Below are 23,535 nucleotides of genomic sequence, written 5' to 3' on the forward strand. Positions count from 1 at the left end.
TTTGCAGCACCCTCCACATGTTTTGCCAGTCAATTCTTACCTTTTCTCTGTGGCAGTTCTCACCTTTCAGTAGCATCAAAAAGAAGAAATCTTGGTATTTTTGCTTTCAAATGCTCTGCAGGGGTTCCCCTAACCCTTCACTTTACAGGTAGTGTTTGATTTTTGGCTTTTTAAACAATATTTCTTTATCATATTTTGACATGGTGTCCTGCTTTTTGATTCCACTTCAAAATATGATCTAAGCTTCACAAGAAGACAACATTTTCAATATCCTTTAACTGTGGTTAATTTCACATTTTCTGTAGTGGCTTGTCCTTCTTGGAGTTTAGATCAGAGCTGTGCAAGTGCTGAATAATGCCTCCTCAGGATCAACATTTTTTCTCTTATTATACACAGCACAACCATCTTACTGATCAAGAATTGACTGGAAGCCATGAATATTTTATTGTTTTGTGTTATGTATGTAATGGATAATAGGGTGTGACAGTGGTGCCAAAGTGGCATTACAGTGTGCCATGATAAGCACAGCATACAACTCCTCCTGAGTGTGCTCCACAGCAATTAGAAAATGCACAATCGTGGTTTTTTATGGAGGTCTGTAGTGTCAGCAGTTGTAAAATTCAGCCTGCTCTCACTTCAAAGTTTACCTCATGGTTCCATGTCATGTGGAAAAAACATCCTGCCAAACGTCACTGTCTGTTTTTTGTGGATCCTCTCCTCAACGTGCCTGCTCTTTGTCACTGCTTGCATTTTCAGTTTTCTCCCTATCACTCCTCTTCGTTATCTTCACTTCAGCTTCCTAATTCAGGGCTCCAGCAGAAAGCTCTGCTGAGTTTTTCCATACAGGAGACAGCTTTGGGTGCTGTTTGTGAACCAGTTTTGTGGCTGCCTGGCTGAAGGAGCATCATGGGTAGCATGAGAAGGATGAGTGCCAGACAGTAACACAACATTTTTGCCGCTGCTGATATTGGAATCAGCGAGTCTTGTGTCTGGAATTCTGACTTTGAACTACTTCCTTGAGCACACTGGTATCAGGCTCCAGCACGCTGTCAAATCCAAGTAATTTTTCTTATCTTTCTTGTATAAACAAGTGCCCAGCCCATTGCTCCCCTTCCTCAGGGCCGTGTTTCAGGCAGAGTCAAAATGGGATTTCCATCCCCAGCTGCAAACCGTTGGCCTTGGGCGGCATGGAGGATAAAATACATCAAAACCAGACAGTGCCACTGGTGTCCAGATCTGCATACCTGGCACCTGTGCAATAAACAAGCCATGGCACAGAAATGTGGGATAAAGAAGGCAAGACTTTTAGAGTTAATATGCATCAAATTCACTGGGAGTGAGTAGCTTTTAAAATTTTGCCTTGAATTCCCTTTCCCAAAATACATGCCATCTTTTTTTGTTGTTGTTGTTTTGTTTTCTTTTCTTTTTGTTTTTTCTGGCTGTACTTGTTATTCCTTTATCCCTTTTATTTCAAATCTGGACATCACCACTGAGACACCAAAGGAGAAGTATTTGAATAGTAATTCTTGGGTCTAAACACTCTTTTGTATTCCCTGTAAAGCAGGGCAGCACGTAGCCCTGTGCAACACTGTGGAATCTGAAATTCCATGCACAGCCTACCACTGATAATAACACAATAACAACACAAACATGGATTCCATACAGGATGGAAATGATTCTCCAGTATGTAAATTTAAAGTTTCGTAGGTCAACCTTTAAAGAAAATATTTCAATGCACAAATTCAAGATATTTTATCTTGGCAACCAGCATGGTGAGAGTGCCTGACATATAAAGGGTTTAGCTGTTACAAAGTGTACACAAGAATTTTCTTACTTCTCTCTCACTTTATTTATTTTTCTTTGAAGCAAAGCCTCTTTTTATTTCCAACCTTTTTGTTGCCTCAGTCCATTCCTAGTTACAACCAATGTGCCTTGAAGTGAAAGGCGTTTTTCCTTACTTTCATTCTGAACTATCTGAAGTTTAGAAAACTCTCCTTTCCTTCCTTGTTGTCCCTCCTGTTTCCATTTCCCCTCTGCCTGCTGTTTGTGTGAGCAGTCATGGCCCTGTGGTTTTCCAGTGCCCAGCTCTGACTCTTTTCCTCACCCATTCCAGGAACTCTTTCCATTTATTTCAAAATTACCTGAGAACGCTCCAATAAGCACTGGTGAAGCCTATCAGAAAAGGAGGCCTAGTCCTGTATAATTCCAATGGATGGAAATATTTATATATTATTTATAGATTTATGTGTTTATATATTCATAATTATATATATTTATATTTAAGTATTTATATATTTATCAGTTGGTGTGGTTACCTCATCATCTCCTAAAATGATCCCATCCACCTCTTTCCATTTCAAGTTTTGCATGGCTCTGATGTCTTTTCTCTGACTACAGAGATGTTTGGGCTTTTTTCCCTGGCTGGCATGGAGGATATCAGGAAATGGGACAGCCTATTCCTAACTATGGGTTTTTAGCATTGTTATAGGTAATGGGACTGGAACTGTTCCAAAAATCAAAGAGTAATCTTAGAAAGTTGATGGAAAAAAGAAAAACTGCTCTGATCCAAAATAAGTTTGAGTTGACAGCTCACACAAGGTAGAGGGAAAAATGCTGACATCCTCAGCTGGATTTTCCTTCCTTTGTTCTTGAATAAAAGGTCTTTCAATCTTCCAGAATTCCTCTGTCACCATTTGACAAAAAATGTTCAGCGTAGGTTTTGATCCTGCCCTGGATTTGCTTGGATCAATAAATTTCCATTTACAGCATTTGGCAGTTGGAAGCCAAGACACAGATGTGTATATTTGGGCTTTCTGTAGTGGATATATCTATATCTATATCTATATATTTGGGCTTTGTGTAGTGGATATACCTATATCTATATCTCTATATCTATATCTATATCTGTATATTTGGGCTTTCTGTAGTGGATATATCTATATCTATATCTCTATATCTATATCTATATTTGGGCTTTCTGTGGGCTTTCTGTTGTTTGCTTCTTACTTTACTTTTATTTAAAACAAATAAATAAATAAAAATTATTTATTTATTTATTCATTCTCGCTTTTTTATTTAAAACTTTTTTAGAATTTTTTTACTTTTATTTTTTTTTACTGAAATGTTTAAGTTTGGCTGGTTTTTTTTTCCTTACTTCTCTATAATTTGCTGCTGGTCCTGTGCCCATAAATGTTTTTTTTCCCTAAAGCAGCCTCCACGCTGAGATCACTGAATGATGAGATGTTGTTAGATAGAATGTCCTAGGTCAGAGCTGGAACTCCTCACTGTCTTCTGAAATGAAATAACATTACTCCTTCTCCTCATCTTATTCTTCCTTGTTAAAAGCTCCATTTATTCTCCTGTAAATTCCCAATTCAGTTCCTGAGGTGTTCACATACTAAAATAGCTGTTAGCAATGTTACCATATGCATAAAAAATACAGCCAAAACCCCACGTTCAGTTCCTGGAGAACAGAAATGTCTTGCTCTATTTCCACCTTCTTTTTTCTTCTGAACTCCTTTGCAGTGCTTAAAGCAGAGTGCATGAATTAGGTAAATTTGAAAAGAAAATACTGAGATTTGTCTCCTTTTTTTGACTGTTATTTACTGAATTCAACTGAAAAACCACAAAGTTGCTGTTCAACCAAAGATGCACTTTTAAAATAAATTAAATTTACTTAGATCTAGTTGAAATTGATTTTCTATTGCTGGTTTCATTTTTTCTCCACTGAAAACAGGAGAAAATTACAACATTTACATTAAATTCAAAATAATGGAGTAGTTCTTTGAATCAAAGTTTCAGGTAGTCATTTCTTTTTGTGCTCTCCTGCAAAGTATGTGATTTGAGGAATCTTTTTAAGATTTCCAGAAAATCTGATAGAATTAATCTTATTTTTCACACAATAATTAATACCTCTAAACTTCCTCCACTTTCTCAACTGCATCCACCCAAACTAATTCCCCCAAACCTCCCTCACCTTCCACCACAACCCAAAATCAGCTGGCTTCTGATTGTGATGAATTCTAACATCTGTAACTGTGTGCATTCTGACATCTGTATTGTCTCACCCTTCCCCTGAGACTGAAAATGGAACAGAAGTTCTCTACTAGATTTTAATCAGCACTGGGAAGGGAAGATTCAAATCAAGGCACCTTTCAGCTCTGATAGCAGGGAGGCTTTGGATGAAAAACAATGAAATAGCCAGACTGCAGACCTGGCAATGCCTGTCAGTTAATTCTGGGAATTTCTCTTCCTAGAACATCTTGCTGAGGGTTGACAGAGCTCTTCACAAGCACCACACCAAATTCCTCAGGGCATGCAAACTGAAATTTATTGGAAATTTTTTACCAGTTCCTACCCATGCACTTAAAATATTTGATATTGGGCCTTTATTTTAAAATGCTGTGAAGTCACAAAAGTTTAGTTTTGCATTGGGGAGTAAATTCTGAGGTTAGGTGCTCATTTTCACTCGATGTAACCCTTGTGCTGTCCCATTAAGAGGGATGAAATCACTTCCTGGCTTGCCATGCAAAACAATAAATAGCTGCCCATAAATAAAGGTGATTTGGTTATCAGAACGTAATTTATAAAAATGGACAATAGCAATGAGTAAATTATTCAGTTGCTCAATTAATCAGGTCCTCAGACTACCCAGCTGAGATTAAAAAAACGACAAAACCCCACATTTGAACATGCCCACTTGTGTTTGGGTGTAAATGGCATTCAGAAAGGCAAAATACAGATGAACTGCAATTAACCAGCTGTAATGGGCATTGTCTAAATAATTATATTTGTTGTTGTCTCCCAAGGGAGGAGAAAAGCTCATATCATAGTTCTTTAATCATCTCTGCACTGGATGTCATTGATATTTGGTTATACAAATTGATTGTAAGCATTGCTCCACCTAATGACTTCAAACATAAATCACATGTGGATAATTTTTTCTTGTGTGAATAGGAGTCAACAGAGGCTTATATAAAAATAAGGAGGATTATTATTTATTGGTCCTTCTTATATTCCTTATAATGTTTTTTTTTTTCATGCTACTTGTTGGACATTTTCTCCTAGGTGAATACTGCATTAATCTGGTTTCCACTTCCTCTATAATGTTAAAATAGTAAAGCTGGTGCATTTTCTTGCCTTCCAAGTTTTTATATCCTTCCATAGCTGCATTTAAGCCATGGAACACCTTATGTGTGCCTGGGGTTGAATTACCTTAAAGTCTTTTTTAATAAAAAAAAAGTGTTAACTTAAAGAGTTGGCAGCATCACTCCCGAGAGTAAAGTGAGCAACACGAACAGCTCAAAAGAATAATGGATTTAAAACTGAAATATAATAGAGGTAGGATCTCCTAAATATAATAATCTCCTAAAATATAATAAGGTAGAATCCTACTGTTGCCTGCAGTGAACTTTGATGAACTTTTAGGGATTCTTGGGGCAAAACCATCTGATGTTCTGAGTTGCAGTTAACAGCGTGCAGAAGCAAAAGGTCTCTGGGCACACTTGGCCCGTGGGTGGAAAGTCAGCTGCAAAGCCCAGAGCAATCACTGTCCTCAGAGCAGCATCATCCCTGTGCCTGAGCTGCTCTGAATTCACAAGAACATCCTTGCCATCAACAGCAGTTCTGCATCCAGGGAAGCAGAACCTGCAGCAGAGAAATGATGACATTTGCATGAGCCCATCTCGTTGATAACAACCCATCACAAACAACGAAAAATAAAAGGAAATAAAAACTGCTGGCAGCTAAGGCATGAAGAATTGAAAGCAGGAATAGGCTGAGGAATTGTCTGAGCTGCAAATTCATTCTCAGAGGCTCGCCATTGTAATGAGTGAAATGTGGTTATATTTGACACCTCATTGGATTTACGTTATCCTAAAAGAAAATACTTTTTTTTTCCCTGAAGAGTTATGATGGGCTTTTCTCTTGACAGATGAGTTGATTTAGATTTTGAGATGCTTGAAAGTATTTTTTAAATTCCCTAAGTGGCTCTCTCCAGCCCCAGCTAGGCTGTTATAAGAATAAAAGCTGTAATGTTGTACAGCATGGGCCATATTTTCCCTTCAATAGGCACCCTGGGAATATTAGAAAAAGATTTTGTGTGAGGTATGTCTTGCCTAAACTTAAACCCCTGCGTGGTAACTATGCAGATTGAAATTTTCATGCCAAGCTGGAGGGAAATGCAATGTTTTACTTGTGTTTAGAATGTTCTAATAGCTGTTTATTGATTGAGGTTTTGTGTTGCCATCCTTCGGAAAAATGACTTGACAATCAGCGAGTTGAAAAACTCCTCCAAATCTGACCAAGTTTAATGAATGCACAGAAATCTCAGTGTTCCTGTGATTGCTTGCTAACATCTGGTAGCTCATTATTCCTTGAGAAACTGACCTTAGCTGAGATGCCATGAATGGATGGACACAAATTCTGCAGAGGCCGCAGTGAAATGCAAAGAATTGCAGAGAGAACTAAATCAGAATGCAGAGCTCAGGCTGATGGGGGAGACATTTTTGGATTGAAGCTTTCAGGAATGAAAAGCAATTTCTAATAGTTTAAGGTGAGCTACTTTGGTGAAAGTGCAGGAGGAAGTGGAGGAAAGCAGCACAAAATGTGAATTGGCATTTGAGCCCTGTATCACAGCTGGCAGAATTACCCTTGCAAGACGTAATCAGGACCTGAATTTATGTAATGCACAAACTGATGTAAATGTGAAAACCTCATTCTTTATCAAAATAATGATGTTTTCCTTACATCAATTACAAGTAAAAAAAAAATAATCTTGAAGCCCTAAAATTAAAAGAATAAAAAGGCTAAATTCAAGCTGATTTCCTTAGAAACTAACTTTAGAGTAAAACCATTTTCAGGAAATATAACAAAGGCGTAAAGAAGCCATTTATCAGAGGACAAATACATTCTGTATAAAAGAAAAAGAAAGCACTGTAACTAAAGTATAAGTCTTGTTCAGATTTATCTACTCAATTTTTGGATGAGAACTTTTGCCATAGCTGTGTGGCAAAAATGCTTCCTCAGCAGGTGTCATGCAGTGATGCTGAAAGTGCTTTCTCTTTTAAAAACTCAGGTTTCATAGTCAACTCCTCAGAAAGGAACAGGAATGCAATCTTTAAAAAATAGTATTTCTAGCTTTGGATTTTCAACAGAACCAGTTAGAACCAGTTATAAGCTTTGGAAGCAGCAATTAATACTTCCAGAACTTTCTAGTCATTCTGTGGTATCCACTCCCACAAAAAGATATGTCAAGAAAACAAGAAAATACGATGTTCTGGTAGCTCTGATCTTTCTAAAATAATCTTTTATGGGTGTGGATGTACAACTGGAGCATTAAAAGTCATATTAACTGTAGTTGTTCCATGATATGCATCCCAGGAATTTAATGTAATGAGGGATTGCAAAGGTTTCTGTTGCTTTTCCCCAGAGATGTTGCCCTATGCAGCAGCTATTTTTATTCTTGCAAGGCAATATTTTGTTTCAGTGGTGCCACCACAGGCTGTGTCTGTACTTTTTAGTTCTGTAAATCTCTGGAGGGTCCTTTTTCCCCCCAGGAATCCTGATCTCCCTTGTCACCCCCCCACTGTCACATTGTGCTGCCTGCCCTAGAATGGGGTAAGAGCCAATATCTGTCAGTCCTGCTGGAAATTAAGTTTCCTTGCCCAAAATGACAGTCTGGTACCAGGAAACATTTTCAAAGTTTGCAGGTTTTGTGTTCAAAATGACAGGAGGCCAGACAGAGTCTCTTGTTTCTATGGCAACACAATGATGTGTCTGGCTCAGCTATTTTCTCCTTTTATGATTTTATAGATAACTGGGGTTCATCCAGTGAAGTTTAATATTGTCAAAAATAGAATCCTAACCCCCAATCTAATCAGAAACAGTAATGCAGAAAGGACAACCCAATATAAAAAAAAACCCCAAAATACAGGGGAAAAGTCAGCTGTGACTTCTGATAACATGAAGAAAAATAACAGAAATTTCTCTGGAGCTGTGAAACAGTTTGAGTGCTCCAGCTCTGCATTTGGCTAATGGCTAAAGTGTATTTTATGTCAGAAAGTTTCCTGTGCTGCATCCTTCCTTCCTTGCTGCTGCAGCTTGTTCCTTCACACTGTTGGTGTCCTGTCCTACAGCCCCCAACCCTCAGGTGTCCCCACCTGTCTGGCTTTGGAAGCTTTGGTTGAGTCCCTGAACTCCTGACAGGTGGGTGCAGGAGAGGTTTGTGTTGAATGAACAGATTATCCATCAGCAAACCTAATCAAAGCACTTTTGGTAAAAGGCTTTGACTTCAAAATGGAAGCTTTCGTGTAAGAATTGGACCTGAATGGAAATTCTTTTTCCTTTCATCTTGAAAAACCTATTTCTATTTAGGGTTTCTTTAAATATAAATTCTGGTTTTGTCCCACAAAGTAGATATATTTGTCACACCAAAAATCTCAGAAGATGCATCTCAGCAATACTACATATTTTAAAAATCCATCTAGAATAACAGGCATTTTTATTTGAGACAGGGTGAGATTGGGCTGAGAAGTCCATGTATATATTTGGATAATTAATGTAAGATAAAATCTTTAATAATTTGAATTTCCGTTTCATTGGTACTTCAGGAAATTGACAAGAATGAGTGAACCCAACACACAAAACTTGGTTGCTCTATTTTAATGCTCTCCACAGAGCTCCATTTAAATGAGAAGATAACTCAGTCTCTTATTTTTTTCCCAGACATCAGGACAAAACTCTGCTGAGTTGTGTTTTAGCAGCTCCAGGCAACAAATTTCTGCCTCTCTTGGCATCCATTCCCATGCTGATGTGAAGTACCCTGTTACCTGAACCCTTGTCAGCTGAGTGCCATTTAGTGTTATATACATTTATATAACTTTCTATTCATTTATGTAACTTTATGTACATTTGTTGACTAAAAAATCCAAAAACTACGTCACACTTATAGAAAAGAATTGTCTTTTAAGGGTATTACTGATACCTAGGGAAACTTCATTGTCTGACAGATGGTCTGACACCCACGTTAAGAAATTCATCATCCAGTCTCAAGGAAAAAAAGAGTTCTAGGTAAAAACATATGTGTTTGTTGGAAAAGAAAAAAAAACTGTATAGATCTCTTTTTTTTTGTCAGAGCGAGCACATATGGCAGCTCCATTTTCTGACACCATTTACCTTCTACTTAAAATTCAAATGTCACTAGGCAAGGAAAAAAGCTGAGTATTAAAACATAGAAAAGAATTAACTAAGAACAACCCCTGCAAGAGCATTATACTCATTGTTCATGGAAGTTAAAGGCCATCCAGTTAAACCAAACTTCCTCACCCCATCCTGCAAACATCTCTTTTTTCTTTCCCTGCATGTTCCTCCCATTGGTAGTTACAGTTTTATGATTATTTCCCAACCATCTGCTGTCTTTCCTTGAGCCAGACAATTTCCCTTTATAAATGGTGAGTGACCACGCCAGCCTCCTTTCCCTGCAGCTGCCCGTGCGCTCCCTGCTCCTGCTCCTCAGTGCTGGGTGAGCGCTCGCGCGGCAGCTGCCGTGATTCGCCGCTCCAGTTTCTGGTGAGCACAGCTCTGCTTGCAGAACTGCAGCTGCTCATTGGTACCCCTCTGCACCTCGTTGTTAATGACATGGCAATTAAACATTTGCTCCAGTTCCCATCTCCAGACACCAAAAGGGCTGTGCACGTTGGATGCACAGGGATGCTGGATGAACTGGAATGTGCATTTATTAATTAAGGTGCTGGGCATCTTCAGAGGTTGCACTGGGACTGGGGAAGTGCAAAATGCAATTCTCATCTTAGGATATTTGCAAATTAAATGGTTTTGGGAAGTAGGACAGTATTACTTTAAAACACTTTAAAGGATTTTGAAGGAGTATCCACGTTTGTTTAGGTATTCCAGTCCATAGCATTGATGGTGTCATTTGTTAAAGGCACCATCAATACTATGGATTGGAATGGTGGCGTTTGTTAAAAGGAGATCTTTGCTGCAGTCTTAACGCTCAGAATGAGTTAAGCTGGTGGCAAATCAGAGTTCATTGCTAACCAGATCATAAATAGGTCTGTGCTGCTTACCTGATGCTGTTAAGGGGGTGGAGAGGACCAGATCTCAGGCTGGGATGATTTCAGGCTGCTCTGCCTCTGCTGCTGCTCAGGCCAAGCAGGGTCTGCACACCAGCCAGGCAAGAAAGGAGGCAGATACACAGCAACAGTGCTCTTGCAGCACCCCTGGGGTTTCCTGGGTAAACACAGCTGTAATTACTCCAGGCAGACAATTTGTAGCCCCAAAGCTCCTGGGAAAAACAAAGAGAAATTTCCTGAATCCGTCCAGTGACTCCTGAAACGTGGTTTGGTTGTAAATGCACAGGAAATAATCTAAGAAGGGGCACAAAGCTCTCCTAAGCAGGAGTAAATATTGCCAGCACACTGCTGCAGCTCTGCATTTCTGTATTGTCGAATTGAGTTCTTTTCTGACCTGGAGATGGGGCAACTGAGAGGCCTTTTAAAAACTTTAATTCTGTTTTTTGTCTCATGTGAAAGGTAGGACAGTACAAATATTATAATTAATATATAATACATATATTCTATTTACTATCACAATCAAAAACGATTTCCTAATTACATTACAAACATTTCTTAACCTATCAACTTTTACCACACCATACTATAAATACCTTGAAACTAACAATCTAAAATTACCCCTCATGCATCCTACTACAATATATCTTTCATAATTGTTTCTCTAAAGTATCTAATCTTGTTTACGAGACCATCCTTTAAAACTTGTTTCTAGTTCCATGTCTCTCTCAACAATGCCTATCCTGGTCCGTAACATTTCTAAACCAACGTTTCTTGTCTCAAGGTATGTAAACCTTCTGTCAGACTACAAATTCTCTACGAATGCATTTCCCACGCTCTGAGCTCTTTTATGCATTGAAGTCAATCCCTCCTTGGGTGACGCTGCAGCTGTCTGGGCTCAGCTGCCTCGGGCTCGGTCCCTGATGCTCTTCCTTGGTGCATTTGCAGGAGAGCTGCTCCCTCTGCTGAGTTTTCCGTGGATCGCCACCGGCACCTGATGTCCTTCCTGACCATGCTGGGCCCCAGCCCCGACTGGAACGTGGGGCTCTCTGCCGAGGATCTCTGCACCAAGGACTGCGGCTGGGTGCAGAAGGTGGTGCAGGATTTGATCCCCTGGGATGCCGGCACCGACAGCGGCGTCACCTACGAGGTTTGGGCTCTGCCTGCCATTGATCCACATCATCCCCTCACAGCAGTGCAGTAGGAAAGCAGTTTGATCCCTGGTGATGCCTTTTATGCTTTTTGCTCGATTTTTTCTTACAATGAAAGCCTATTTGTTTAAAGGGATGTTAACTACACCTCACTGGCGGTGCTGTTGCCTGAGCTCCTTCAGCACTGGCGCTCGTGGGATGGTGTGAGATCCACCTGGGCTGTTCTTACCACAGAAGGACAGGGTGGGTGATGCTGGAAGGAAGCACAGTGAGTCCAGGCTGGCCCAATCTCCCTGTTTAAGCAGGGTCACCCTAGAGCAGGTTACAGGATTCTGTACAGCTCTTGAATACCTCAGTAAGGAAGGCTCTGCGCCCACTCTTGCAATCTTTCCCAGGGCTTGGACACAGCACAGTGAAGAATTTCTCATTTATGTTCACCTGTTAAATTCACCTATTGCATAAACAGAGGGCTTTGGTCACAACCAAGCCCTTTTGTACAGACCAAAGCAGGGCCAGCATCAGCTTCGGTTTGGGGCTGTTTCAACCCAATGCCAACTGCTCTGTTTGGCACAGGAAATTTCAACTATTTCTTTCAGCAAAGCAGAGCAAAACCAACAACAACAAAACCCCCCAAACAAACAAAAAACCCCACAAAAAATCCCAAAACAAAACAAATCCCCATACCAGTAAGTATGAGTGTACCCTGCTCACAAGTTTGCAGTTTAGCATTTCAGAGAAGTTTTCATTTCTGCAGATTAACTATCAGTTTCTTTTATAACACTTTTTTTTTTTCTTTCTGATTGCAGTCTCCTAACAAACCTACAGTGCCTCAGGAGAAGATCAGACCTCTTACAAGCTTAGATCACCCTCAAAGCCCATTTTATGATCCAGAAGGAGGATCTATCAAGCTGGTGGCCAGAGTTGTCATTGAGAGAATTGCACGAAAGGTAGAATACATATAAGCAAAACTCTAAAGCAAGCCAGAATCCACTTTGTAAACAAAAAACCAATCCATTCTTTTTCCACCTTCCCTCCAAATCTACACTCCTTAACCTACCCACAGCAAAGGTCATGACAGAAAAAATTTTAACTGACTTAAGGTGTTAGTTCTCCTAATTCTGGTGTTGCAACTGCTTAATTGGGGATTTTCTGTATGTACACCTAGGAATTTGAAGAGAAAAAGATGCTGCAGACACAGCAGTGTCTCACAATGTACTGGTTTAACCCCTCATGGATGAGTTTCCTCTCCTCAGTGTTCACAATCTTTTTTTTTTGCAGGGGGAGCAGTGCAATATCGTTCCTGATAACATAGATGATATCGTGGCAGATCTAGCACCAGAGGAAAAAGAAGAAGGTACGTTTGAAATTAATTTGTGCACTACTAATAGTTTATATTTTGTTCCAGTCTCTGCTGTCTCTTGTAGATAAGGTACAAAACTGACTTAGGAACAAAAATTCCACTCACTGTCAAACAGTGATTTAGGTTTTGATCTCTTCTGGTCTCTTCTATTAGCTCTCCCTTGTACAGAAAAGAAATTGCATGTATATCTAGGAGATGACAATAACAATAAGGGCAATAAAAGAGAGAAGACTTTTGGGGCTCAAATAATTTTTTTTTAAAGAAAGTTGGCAGATGGAATTTATTTTTTTCTTCTTGGCTAAAATGGAGAGGATAGAATGCAGAAGGAAATATTACATTCTATTGTGACCTAAAGCAATCATCAACCAAGAAAAAGGAAGAAAATGGAAAACCATTTTTAACATCCAGTGCCTTTCCTCACTTTTCAGATGACACCCCTGAGACTTGCATATACTCCAACTGGTCCCCATGGTCAGCCTGCAGCTCCTCGACCTGTGAAAAGGGCAAGAGGATGAGGCAGAGAATGCTCAAAGCTCAGCTGGACCTCAGCGTGCCCTGCCCAGACACCCAAGACTTCCAGCCCTGCATGGGCCCAGGCTGCAGTGATGAAGGTAACCAGGAGTGGAAGGTGGAGGAGGAGAATGCCTGCTGGAGTTTGCTTCTCCTGTAGAGTTCTCAGGGAGCTCAGTTGCTGTAGTGTGGCTCGGGTTGTGGCCAAGAGCAAACTGCTGAAGAACACCAAGGGCAGCTGTCTGTGGTGAATTCTGCATCTCAGCTGTGTCAGGGCATGAAGGAGAGGTGTCAGGGGTGCTGTGGAGGTTTTGTGGGCCTTGAAAGAGGAGCAGATTTTGGGTGTAGTAAAGCTGTTTGTTGCATGAATACATCGGTCTCGAAGGCGAGGAGTTCGGGGTATTAAAGTCTGTGCTAAAGGTTTTCTGGCATAAAGTCCAGAGCAGAAACAGCTGCAGCAGCTCCCACCTTTCTTCTTCTTCTTCCTTCCTTTCATCTTCCCTCTTTGCACCCCAATGCAGGAGTTGTGTTCATAAATCATCCAATCAGCTAAAAACACGACTCTAAAACATTTTTTTACACTATTCTAATGTGTGAAAGTAGTATCAGTTCTTACCCAAAATCTAGTACATAATTTTATCTATTTACCTGGATAGTTCATCTATTCTATCTAGAAAGGCAGGCAATGTTCTGCTATGTTTTTGTTATGCCTGGGGCTAAGTTAATGAACTTTAAACCAGGCTTTAGGGCCTTTTACTAGCTAACACAGTCTCTTAAGGCCTTTAAGATATATTTCTATTTACTTAAAACTAAAACTTACCCTTTTATTTCATGTCTGTGCAGCTTAATATATTTCAGCTTCTCTAGAGGTTCTGATTCAAACCCTGCATTTCTTTTTCTCCCTGAGGGACTCAGAGGGGTTTCTATTCCATGCATTCCAACAGGATGCAGTGGAGGAGAGGACAGTGGGAAAGGCAGCACAGGAGGGATGCTGCACACAACTGGGCAGCAGCTCTGTCAGTCCCTGTGGCCTCAGCTCTTTCCAGAGAGAGCAGCAGGCACAACTCTCTCCCAGGATTGTTGCTGGGAAAGGCAGTGAGAAGCTCAGAGAAGAAGAGAAAACAATTCTTGTCTCTACTTGCTGCTCCTGTTGTTTGGCACAGTGGAATGTGTTCTGGGGATTGTTTACCCCAAGTGATTTGTTAGTTGGATTCTGCTGATTGACCAGTTGGGTCAAAGCTGTGTCCTGGCTGTCTCCAGGCAGTCATGGGTTTTTCTTTAGTATTCTTTGGCATAGTATCTCTTTGGTGTGTAATTTAGTATAGCATTAGTGTAATACAGTATAGCATTAGTGTAATACAGTACAGCTTAATAAAGCAATTGTTCAGCCTCCTGAGCCATGGACCCAGAGCACATTGTTCCCTGGCTGGGGGCACCACACGGATCAATCCCCACCCCTGAGTGCTCTCTGTGTTCCAGATGGCTCCACGTGCATGATGTCTGACTGGATCACCTGGTCCCCCTGCAGCGTCTCCTGCGGGATGGGGACGAGGTCCAGGGAGAGATACGTGAAGCAGTTCCCTGAGGATGGCTCCATGTGCAAAGTGCCCACTGAGGAGACTGAGAAGTGTATGGTCAATGAGGAATGCTGTAAGTATTTCATTCAGCCTCATCAAACCCAGCCAATAGCAGGAGTACTGCCCAAATCGTTTTTTATATGAGCCTTACTGGGGTCCCACAGAGTCCATCTCAGGTCCTGTGCTCTTCAATACCTTAATTAATGGCTTGGGGGCAAGATTGGAAGGGACACAAAGCAAATTCCCAGATGATCCAAAACTGGGAGGAGCTGCTGACCTCCCTCAAAAGCAGGGAGGCCCTACAGAGAGACCTCAACAAATCAAAGAGCTCTGCAGTCACCAACCACATGAAGTTTAACAAGGGAAAGCGCTGGGTTCTGCACCTGGGGTGGGCAGCCCTGGATGGACAGACAGACTGGGGAGTGAGGGGCTGGAAAGCAGCACCAGGGAAAGGGACCTGGGGGTCCTTGGCAGGCTGAATGTGAGCCAGCAGTGCCCTGGAGCCAGGAGGGACATCCCTGTGCTGGGGATATCAGGCACAGCATCACCAGCAGGGCAAGGGAGGGGATTGTCCCACTCTGCTCTGAGCTGGGGCAGGTTTGGGTGCCACAATGGAAAAAAAGTTATTGAGCCATTAGAGAGTGTCCAACGAGGCCACGAGGATGGTAAAGGTGCTGAGGGCACTGGATCTGCTCAGCCTGGAGGAGAGGAGACTGAGGGGACACCTCAGTGCAGTTACAAATTCTTTGTGAGATGAAGAGGAGGGGCAGGCACTGATCTCTGCTCTGTGTGACAGTGACAGGATCAAAGGAACGGCCTGAAGTCGTGTCAGGGGAGGTTTAGTTTGGGTATCAGAAAAAATCTGGGCACTGCAACAGGGTCCCCAGGGAAGTGGTCACAGCACCAGCCTCGCTTCAAGAAGGGTTTGGACAGCACTCTCAGGGACACGGTGTGACTTTTGGGGCCGACCCTGTGCAGGGCCAGCAGCTGGACTCCATGGGGGTCCTTGGGGGTCCCTCCCAGCCGAGCTGATGCTGTGAAACTGATGATCAATGTTCTCTGCCCTCTTCGAACAGCTCCCAGCAGCTGCCTGGTCACAGAGTGGGGCGAGTGGGACGAGTGCAGCGCCAGCTGTGGCACAGGCATGAAGAGAAGGCACAGGATGGTCAAGATGACTCCTGCTGATGGATCCATGTGCAAGGCAGAAACCACGGAGGCAGAGAAGTGCATGATGCCCGAGTGCCGTGAGTGGCCAGGGGCTCCTCTCCCCTGCTCTGCAAACAAACATCACTTCTGACACCCTGCCCCAGCACACAAAGAACACAGCTAAGCCAGGAGCAATGCTGCTTCCCCTTGTCCTCCCTAAAACTGGGAGAAAAATCTTAGGCACTGTGCATTAAGTAGCACATTCACTGTCAGCATGAGATCTTCAATAAAAAATGTTCAGGGGTGTCCACTTGCTGTACGACCCACACAGTGGGGTGTGTATCAGCCAGCCATACCTAAACAACTCTGATTTATGCAATATGAGGTCTATTTGACCATAAGGCCAGAATAAAACACATGAAACAGTGCCTTCCCCTTTTAAACCCTGAACATTTCAGAAATTGAGGTGTTTCTTTTGTGCAATCGGCCAGCCACACCTTTTCTGTCACTATTAATTTCTTATGAAATGTTACATTATTTTTGGTAGATTAGATATGGAAACTTCACTTGTTAGACTAAATTAGGTTGACTTCCAGTTCTATTCACTGCAACAATCCTTTTTTTTTTTTTTAGAGGAGTTGTGATTGAAACATAGCTCCTTAAACTATTTACTCCCCAGAGGCACTGAGACCCAGCAGATATGACTTAGATACAGGAAAAGATAGCAAAGATATTTAAATCAAGCAAACCTTTCAATTTAATATGAAGTTTTCTGAGCTTCCTCAGCAGCACCATTCAGCTTGTGACAAGCAAGCATAATTGGCTGATGACAGATAAAACGTAGCACATTCTCCATCTGTATTATTTTCAAAATGTATACCTTCATACTTTATTTATAGGAATAACTTGTTAATAGTAAGAGAATTAATCACATTTTTATTTCCCACCAGATACCATCCCCTGCCTGCTGTCTCCCTGGTCTGAGTGGAGTGACTGCAGCGTAACTTGTGGGAAGGGAATGAGAACCAGGCAGAGGATGCTGAAATCTGCTGCTGAGCTGGGAGACTGCAACGAGGAGCTGGAGCAAGCAGAGAAATGCATGCTGCCAGAATGCCGTAAGTTTGGAGAATTCCCTGGGAAGGGGAGGCTAATTATGTGTCAAAATCTATGGATCAAACCTCCATCACCACTTCCTAGCATCACTTCTTGAACAGGCGGGGTATCAAGCATGCATCGTTTAAAAAAAATTATTATTGTAATTGTTATCATCATAATTATGATACACTTCCAGCAACTGAGAGCTGAAATGTGACTGTGCCTTAAATTCAGCTTGCCCTACGTCACCCCATGCTTATTCCCAATATTTCCATGGGAATAGAGCTCTGCATGTTTGACACGCTGCAGCTCCAGGCAGCTCCCCAGCAGGAAACAAGTCAGAATTATAAAACCTGGTTTATCCCTCAAATGCAGACAGTGTGCCAGGAAAGAAGAGTTGAAATCACCTGTGGGATTCTTTCAGCTCAGAAAGAGCACAAAAGAGGCTTTCTCCACCTTTGATACACCTCTGAATGGTATCACTCTGCAACCTGCTGCTGGATGGTGTGGGGGCAGCTGCAGAGGCTTTTCTACCTTATTCCATTAAAATTCCCCACTTCTTGGGTAGAGCAAATTTCTGGTTGCTTTTCACTCTTTGTGAAGTGTGATAGCCTAAGGCACTGCTGAATGAATGAGATATGATTGCCTTTAGCATCCTGTTTCCAGCTGCTTTGTGAAGTTTTATCACAAATTACATTATTTTTCACAGAAATTATGGATTAGAAGGGCGTTTACACTGTAATTGCTCATTCAGCTTTTCTTAAATAATGTGAAATATCATTTTGATTTTTATTCAGTGGGGCTGTAAGTGTTAAGCAGTGCTGCAAGATGAAGACTTTTAAGATATAATGGTATTAGTGAATGTGGCTTATTGCATAACACTGCCAGCAAAGCAAGGCTCAGATCTCAGAGGTAGCAAGTTATTCTTAAATATAACTCAATTTTCAGCAGCTTTTCATTACAAAACAGACAGATGGGTGGGAAAATTGAAGAAGGCACCAGAGAATTATTTATATGTTCTTTGTAATTTTAGTGATCTGCCAGCACCACTCTCGAAGAAGAAATCGAAGCGCGTGTCAAATAACACTTCTGCTAGAAATGGACTCAGAAAACTCTGGCATGCAGCCTCCAAACAATTGCTGAGAAGATTGGAGGCTGAAGTGTAGTTGGGGGTGCAAAGATTCATCAGGCACATCTGTGTGTTTCTGTGGTTTGGATTTGGTGTCATTTTTTGTGTGTGTGTCTCTTCCTCCCTGCAGCCATCCACTGCGAGCTGACGGAGTGGTCCCAGTGGTCCGAGTGCAACACCTCCTGTGGCAAGGGCCACATGATCAGGACGAGGATGATTAAAATAGAGCCCCAGTTTGGGGGAGCAGCCTGCCCTGAGACCGTGCAGCGCACCAAGTGCAGGGTCAGGAAGTGCCTGAGGGGAGCAGGGATGGAGAAAAGGCGCTGGAAGGAGGCCCGGGAGAAAAGGAGAAGCGAACAAGCAAAGAAGAGTTTAGATAGTGAGCAATATCCGGGTGAGTGTGAAAGCACTTCTAGTGGTTTTCTGCATTACAGTGGTGCCTTGTGCAGGCTGAGCTAGAGCAGAGGCTGGACAGAGCCAAAGAATAAAGCAGGGATTTATTAAGAGGCCTCCATGGATCCACCTTGGGCAGCACAACCCAAAATGGCCCCAAAATGCACGAGCGCTCCCGGGGTCTCTCCCTGGGATCAGTTCTGCTCCATTTGCACCTTGCACTTCATTGTCCCATTCCAGCTTTAGCCCCTGCAGTCCCACCCTGCTTGTTTTTCTCTCTGCAGCCCACGGGGTTTGTGCTCTGGGGCTGAGATTTGGATCATTTGTCCTTGGTGCCCAGCTGGAGCAGGAATTGTTTTGTCTCCCTGCTCTGTGCACAGAGCTCACCATCCCTGAATGTGGAGCTCAGACCCACCCACTAAAGCAGCACAGAATGAGAAAAATATGAAAACTAAAGCTGAGGCATCAACAGGAGTTTGTGAGCAGCTCCAGCACATTGTGTGAGAGCACCTTCAGCACTTCAGTCAATAAAACACAGCCACTTGCAGTGCTTGCCCATCACCAAAATCACCCAGCATGGAGAAAGGCCCACATCTGTCCGTGTCCCAGCACTAAAAATATTTCAGCTACTCCACCCAAAAGTGAGAAAAAGTTTAAACTTTACACCTGGCAAAGGACTGATTGCAGTTTCTGCAAATCTGGGTGGCAATCTTTATATCCTGTTAGCTTCAAGCAGTTAAAATATTTGTTCCTGGACCGGATGCTGAATTTCAAAACTGAACTCATTTCCACCTCAGCAGTCTGATGCAGACTCAGGCTGCTCCAGGAGATCTGCTCAAACTGCTTTTCCAATCAAGTACTGATTCCTCAAATCAGCAAAACATATCTTGTGGTATAATTAATGTTATCTGGGTAGGAGTTACTGCTAAGCTGTGGCTCATGCTTGTCTGACTCTTAATGATTTCATCATTTTATCTTTTTAAATGTAAATATTAAATTTCTTTTTACTTTTCCCAGTGTTTGACAAATGCAACTTGGTTATTTATACTTAGCAGGCGTTTCTACTACTAAAAACTTACCCAAATCGCTTTTATTTTTCAGTTTGCAGGATGAAACCATGGACTGCTTGGACAGAGTGTTCCACGCTCTGTGGAGGTGGAATTCAGGAGCGCTACATGATGGTAAAGAAGAGGTCCAAAAGCACTCAGTTTACCAGCTGCAAGGACAAAAAGGAGCTAAGAGCATGTAATGTCCATCCTTGTTAACAAAACACGAGGTTCCAAGTGATGCACTCTAAGCTAAATGGAAAGTCAACCTTGGTTTGTTTTTTTTAGAACAACAAAATATGAAGTGTATATTAGTTTTCATTTTTGCAGTGTGGTTTGCTTTTTAGTCTTGCTGGTGCAAGAAAAATATTTTATAAATATTTCCTCACGGATTTATGCTGAGAGTAAGCCTTTGTTACTCCAGCCAGCCCTTAATGCATAAAAACAGTGAAGTCCTGGTGAGTTATTTAACTAAAATACAGACACATCTGTGGACATGGAATAGCCATATAGAAATACCACTTGGAAGGACATGGGATGCATGCATGTTAACAAAACTAAGCTAAAGTGACAGGAAGTTTCATCTGTGGGAGGATTTCTCTCTAGATCTGATTTTGAAAATCCAAAGCAGTGCCTCTGTGATGACACAACTATGCCAAGGAGTAATGTCAGTAATGCTGGTTCAATAACATTAAAGGTGCATGTTTATCTTTTTACACTATTGGGTTAAGCTGATAGTTATTATTATTATAATAATCTAAACACTTTTCTTCACATGGATGCTGTGGTCCATGAAAGAAGGTCTTTTTTTTCCTCAGAACTTTAAAAGGAAACAATTTTTGTGGCTCAGCAGTGATGTCTGACCACCACACAATCACAGCCAAGGCAGCACATAAAGAAAACATGCAAATATCATAATATGTGTACAGTCCATTGCCTTCCAAAATGGACACAGAACCGGTAGAAATTGGTCCAGAGGGTTGCAGCAGCTTTGCCACAGGATGTCTTCCACATGAGGGACACAAAAAAAATCAGATTCAGTTTCGCAAGGATTTTATTCACAGGAGAAGAGGGAGACAGGTTTATAATAAAACAAGAGAAAAGGTGAGCCAGGCTCTCATGCATCCCTTAAAACTGAAATGAGCCTCTGAAAGGAAACAATGACAGTCTTAAAAAACCCCTGATTACAGATTGGCACAAGAATACATTTACAGCAGTGTCATTTATGTCTTTTTTTTACTCAGAGCATAGGGTAATCTAAAAATTACTAAATTGGGGAGAATTACCCATTTGTGCATATCCTAGCTAGGTTATGTGCCTTCCCTGACTACTTAAGTGATTTAAAAAACACTGAGATGATGAAATACCTCCTCCTTCTTCTATTTGCTGTTTTACCCCATCTCCTGCAGAGTTTAGCTCTCATTCCCACCCAGAGTCAGGTGTGATCAGGGAGACCCTTGGGCCCCACTTGCTATTGGAGCACAATCTTTTCCTGCAATTCTATTTTCCTGTAATAATCTAACATTAGGAGGGGAAGGTGATGGGTTATGTCTTGGTCCAGGGAAGGCAGCATCCCCCTGTGTCTCTTCTGAAGTAAGAGCAGTGCACTGAAAAGAAAGATTGTTGATGCCCACACTTAAGCTTGAGAGAAATGAATGGAGAAATTTTTTTTTCTAATGGTCTCTAAACCAGCCTGAAGTAATTTACTCACTCCCTGAACGCTTGGTCACTACCCTGAGGACCTGACAGCTGGGTTTTAAATATTGCTGTGCACCAGAGCCCTCTGAGCTGTTCATCTTCCCCTGCACCACCACCCTGGGGATCCTGTGCACCTGAACAGGCTCGTTGGGCTGGTGGCATTCATTGTGGGGCTGCTCATCAGCAATTCTCCACTGAACGCTGCAAGGGCTGCTCAGGATTTCCACAGCCATCTCATCCCACCCCCTCTCAAGATCATTTACTGCTTTCTGCAGATTTGGAGTTCTGGAAAGGCCAGGGAAGTAATGGAACCAAGGGCAGTGTGAGCCCTCTCCTGCTGCTGAATGAAATGGGTGCACACCCACAGCCAACCAAACCAGGAGAAAAAAGAATACAGCAAGGTTTAATGCTAAAACCAAACATTTTACTTTTTGCACAGCTTGGCTCACTTAATAATGTTAATTCAGATAGTTTGCCTCCTTGTGCCTGCTCAAAAACCGTGCAGTTTATGTCTCTGCAGCACTGCCATGACAGCATAGCAGCAAGACTTCCCTCAGTAGTGCATTTAGGACCTTACATTTCACTTGTATCGCCAAAAATAAAGAAAACCCAATAGAAAAAAAACCCATGGAGTGCTATAGGTGCTGGAGGAGTGACCAGCTGAGCATCTTTTGGGTAAAGAAAGTGCAGAGAAAAGCCACAATGATCAATGCCAGAGCCACGTCTCTGGCTGAGCTGACAGAGAGTGTCCCAGCTGAATGAGGCCATTCACTCAGAAAAGTAATCTTTGGCCATAAAATGTGTGGCAGAGTGCTTTTAAAGGCTTGGAAGGACCTGTGAGCCTGGGCCAGAGGGAACAGAAGTTTCTCCTGAATGGAAAAAATGTGCTGAGTTCAGGAACCAGATTTATCTCATCAACCACTTGTCCAAGCTGATCGTGCAAAACCCTGCCTGTTTCAGCAAATAATCAATGAAACCCAGAGTTGTATTTCCATTTGCACATTTGTTGCAGTTCATCAAGCTGTTTCGTCTACTAAATACTCCCTTTGCCAAAGGCCACATAATGCAAATAGACTTATAGAAAACATACAGCACCTTTCTGAACTTGCCCACAAAATTGAAACAATCTGGCATTCCTTTCTCTGTGCTTCTTACTCATTTGGTTCTCCAGATCCTTTCTTTTTTTCTCTCTCTCTTAGAAGGCTGTTCAGTGTGATTTCCAGTCATTTCTCTTAGGCTCATTAAAGTTCTGAATGTTGCAAATTGCTTTTTTCCCCACCTTGTTAACAGATGAAATGACAAGGTAATTGCACCGGCTCAGAGATGTGTGACCACTCCTGCTTCTGTTCAGCTCTTCACACTTGTTTTTCTGTCGAAAGGTTTTACAGATCTCTTGTCTTTCTTCTAACTTGATACATGAGAAGCATTTAGGCTTGTTACATTTTGTATAAAAAAAAATAAACAGAAACAAAAACAAACGAAGGAAATAAAAAAAAAGAGGTTGATTTTCTATTCAGAACAAAAAAGAAAAGGCTCTGATATACAAGATGTAGAAATCTTGCATTGTTACTGTAAACTTTCTAGTAGTGTAATAGGCACTGGTTATGAGTCAATAAAAATAAGAACTGTCATTGTTTTGATGTCCTGAATAATCCTGCTGAACTCAAAGCACAGATGTCCCACCAGTTTTGTAGACCTCAGCTACCAGATCCTAGCATTGTCAGGACCTTTTTTTTCTAATATACAAAGGATAGAATCTTTACACATAATGAAAAAGTTAGGGGCTTAACAAATGTACAGTAGGACTCTGTGTGACACATGAGTTAAACAAAATTCTGTTTGATTGCATTTTTAGATTTCCTTTGTTGTTTTTGTTTGCTGTGGAATTATGAAAAAAGCTACCATGAACATTTCTTACCAAAGTCTTGTGTAGATGTTTTGTAGCTGTCTGCCTAACACATTATTATATTATTATTATTATTATTATTATTATTATTATTATTTTGGAATAAAGACATCTTTACTATGAATTTTACACTTGTATGAGATTCTGTTCAACTTATATGATTATGTACACCAAAAAAAATTTATTAATATGAGTCAAGTCATGTTCTTATTTACATTTTACTCCATTTCAAGCTCTTTATCAAAAAAGATCAATTATTAAATATTTTTTCTATTTTTTTCAACCAGGAAAAAAAAAATCACAATTTCAATTCCAATAAGAGCAACAGGTACTCATTTTATTCCAAGTACCTGTTGACAAACTAATTCTAATTTGTAAAAGACACTGCTCTGCTAATTAAGATACAAATTTTCACCGGTGATTACAACACACAGTACTC

General features: G+C 41.4%; 1 protein-coding gene across 1 annotated transcript in view; it reads left to right on the forward strand.

Annotated features, from left to right (window-relative positions):
* Positions 1–23,216, forward strand: part of SPON1 (spondin 1) — a 168,184-nt gene extending 144,968 nt beyond the window's left edge. Inside the window, exons 8-16 of the mRNA XM_030949154.1 lie at positions 11,034–11,235; positions 12,043–12,183; positions 12,515–12,590; positions 13,025–13,207; positions 14,586–14,756; positions 15,760–15,927; positions 16,780–16,944; positions 18,184–18,447; positions 19,548–23,216. Of these exons, the coding sequence (XP_030805014.1) occupies positions 11,034–11,235; positions 12,043–12,183; positions 12,515–12,590; positions 13,025–13,207; positions 14,586–14,756; positions 15,760–15,927; positions 16,780–16,944; positions 18,184–18,447; positions 19,548–19,711 (1,534 nt within the window). The 3' untranslated portion in view covers positions 19,712–23,216. The remainder of the gene's footprint in view (positions 1–11,033; positions 11,236–12,042; positions 12,184–12,514; positions 12,591–13,024; positions 13,208–14,585; positions 14,757–15,759; positions 15,928–16,779; positions 16,945–18,183; positions 18,448–19,547) is intronic.
* Positions 23,217–23,535: the final 319 nt, after the last annotated feature.

This window comes from Camarhynchus parvulus, chromosome 5, assembly GCF_901933205.1.
Source record: "Camarhynchus parvulus chromosome 5, STF_HiC, whole genome shotgun sequence".
Taxonomy (NCBI): domain Eukaryota; kingdom Metazoa; phylum Chordata; class Aves; order Passeriformes; family Thraupidae; genus Camarhynchus; species Camarhynchus parvulus.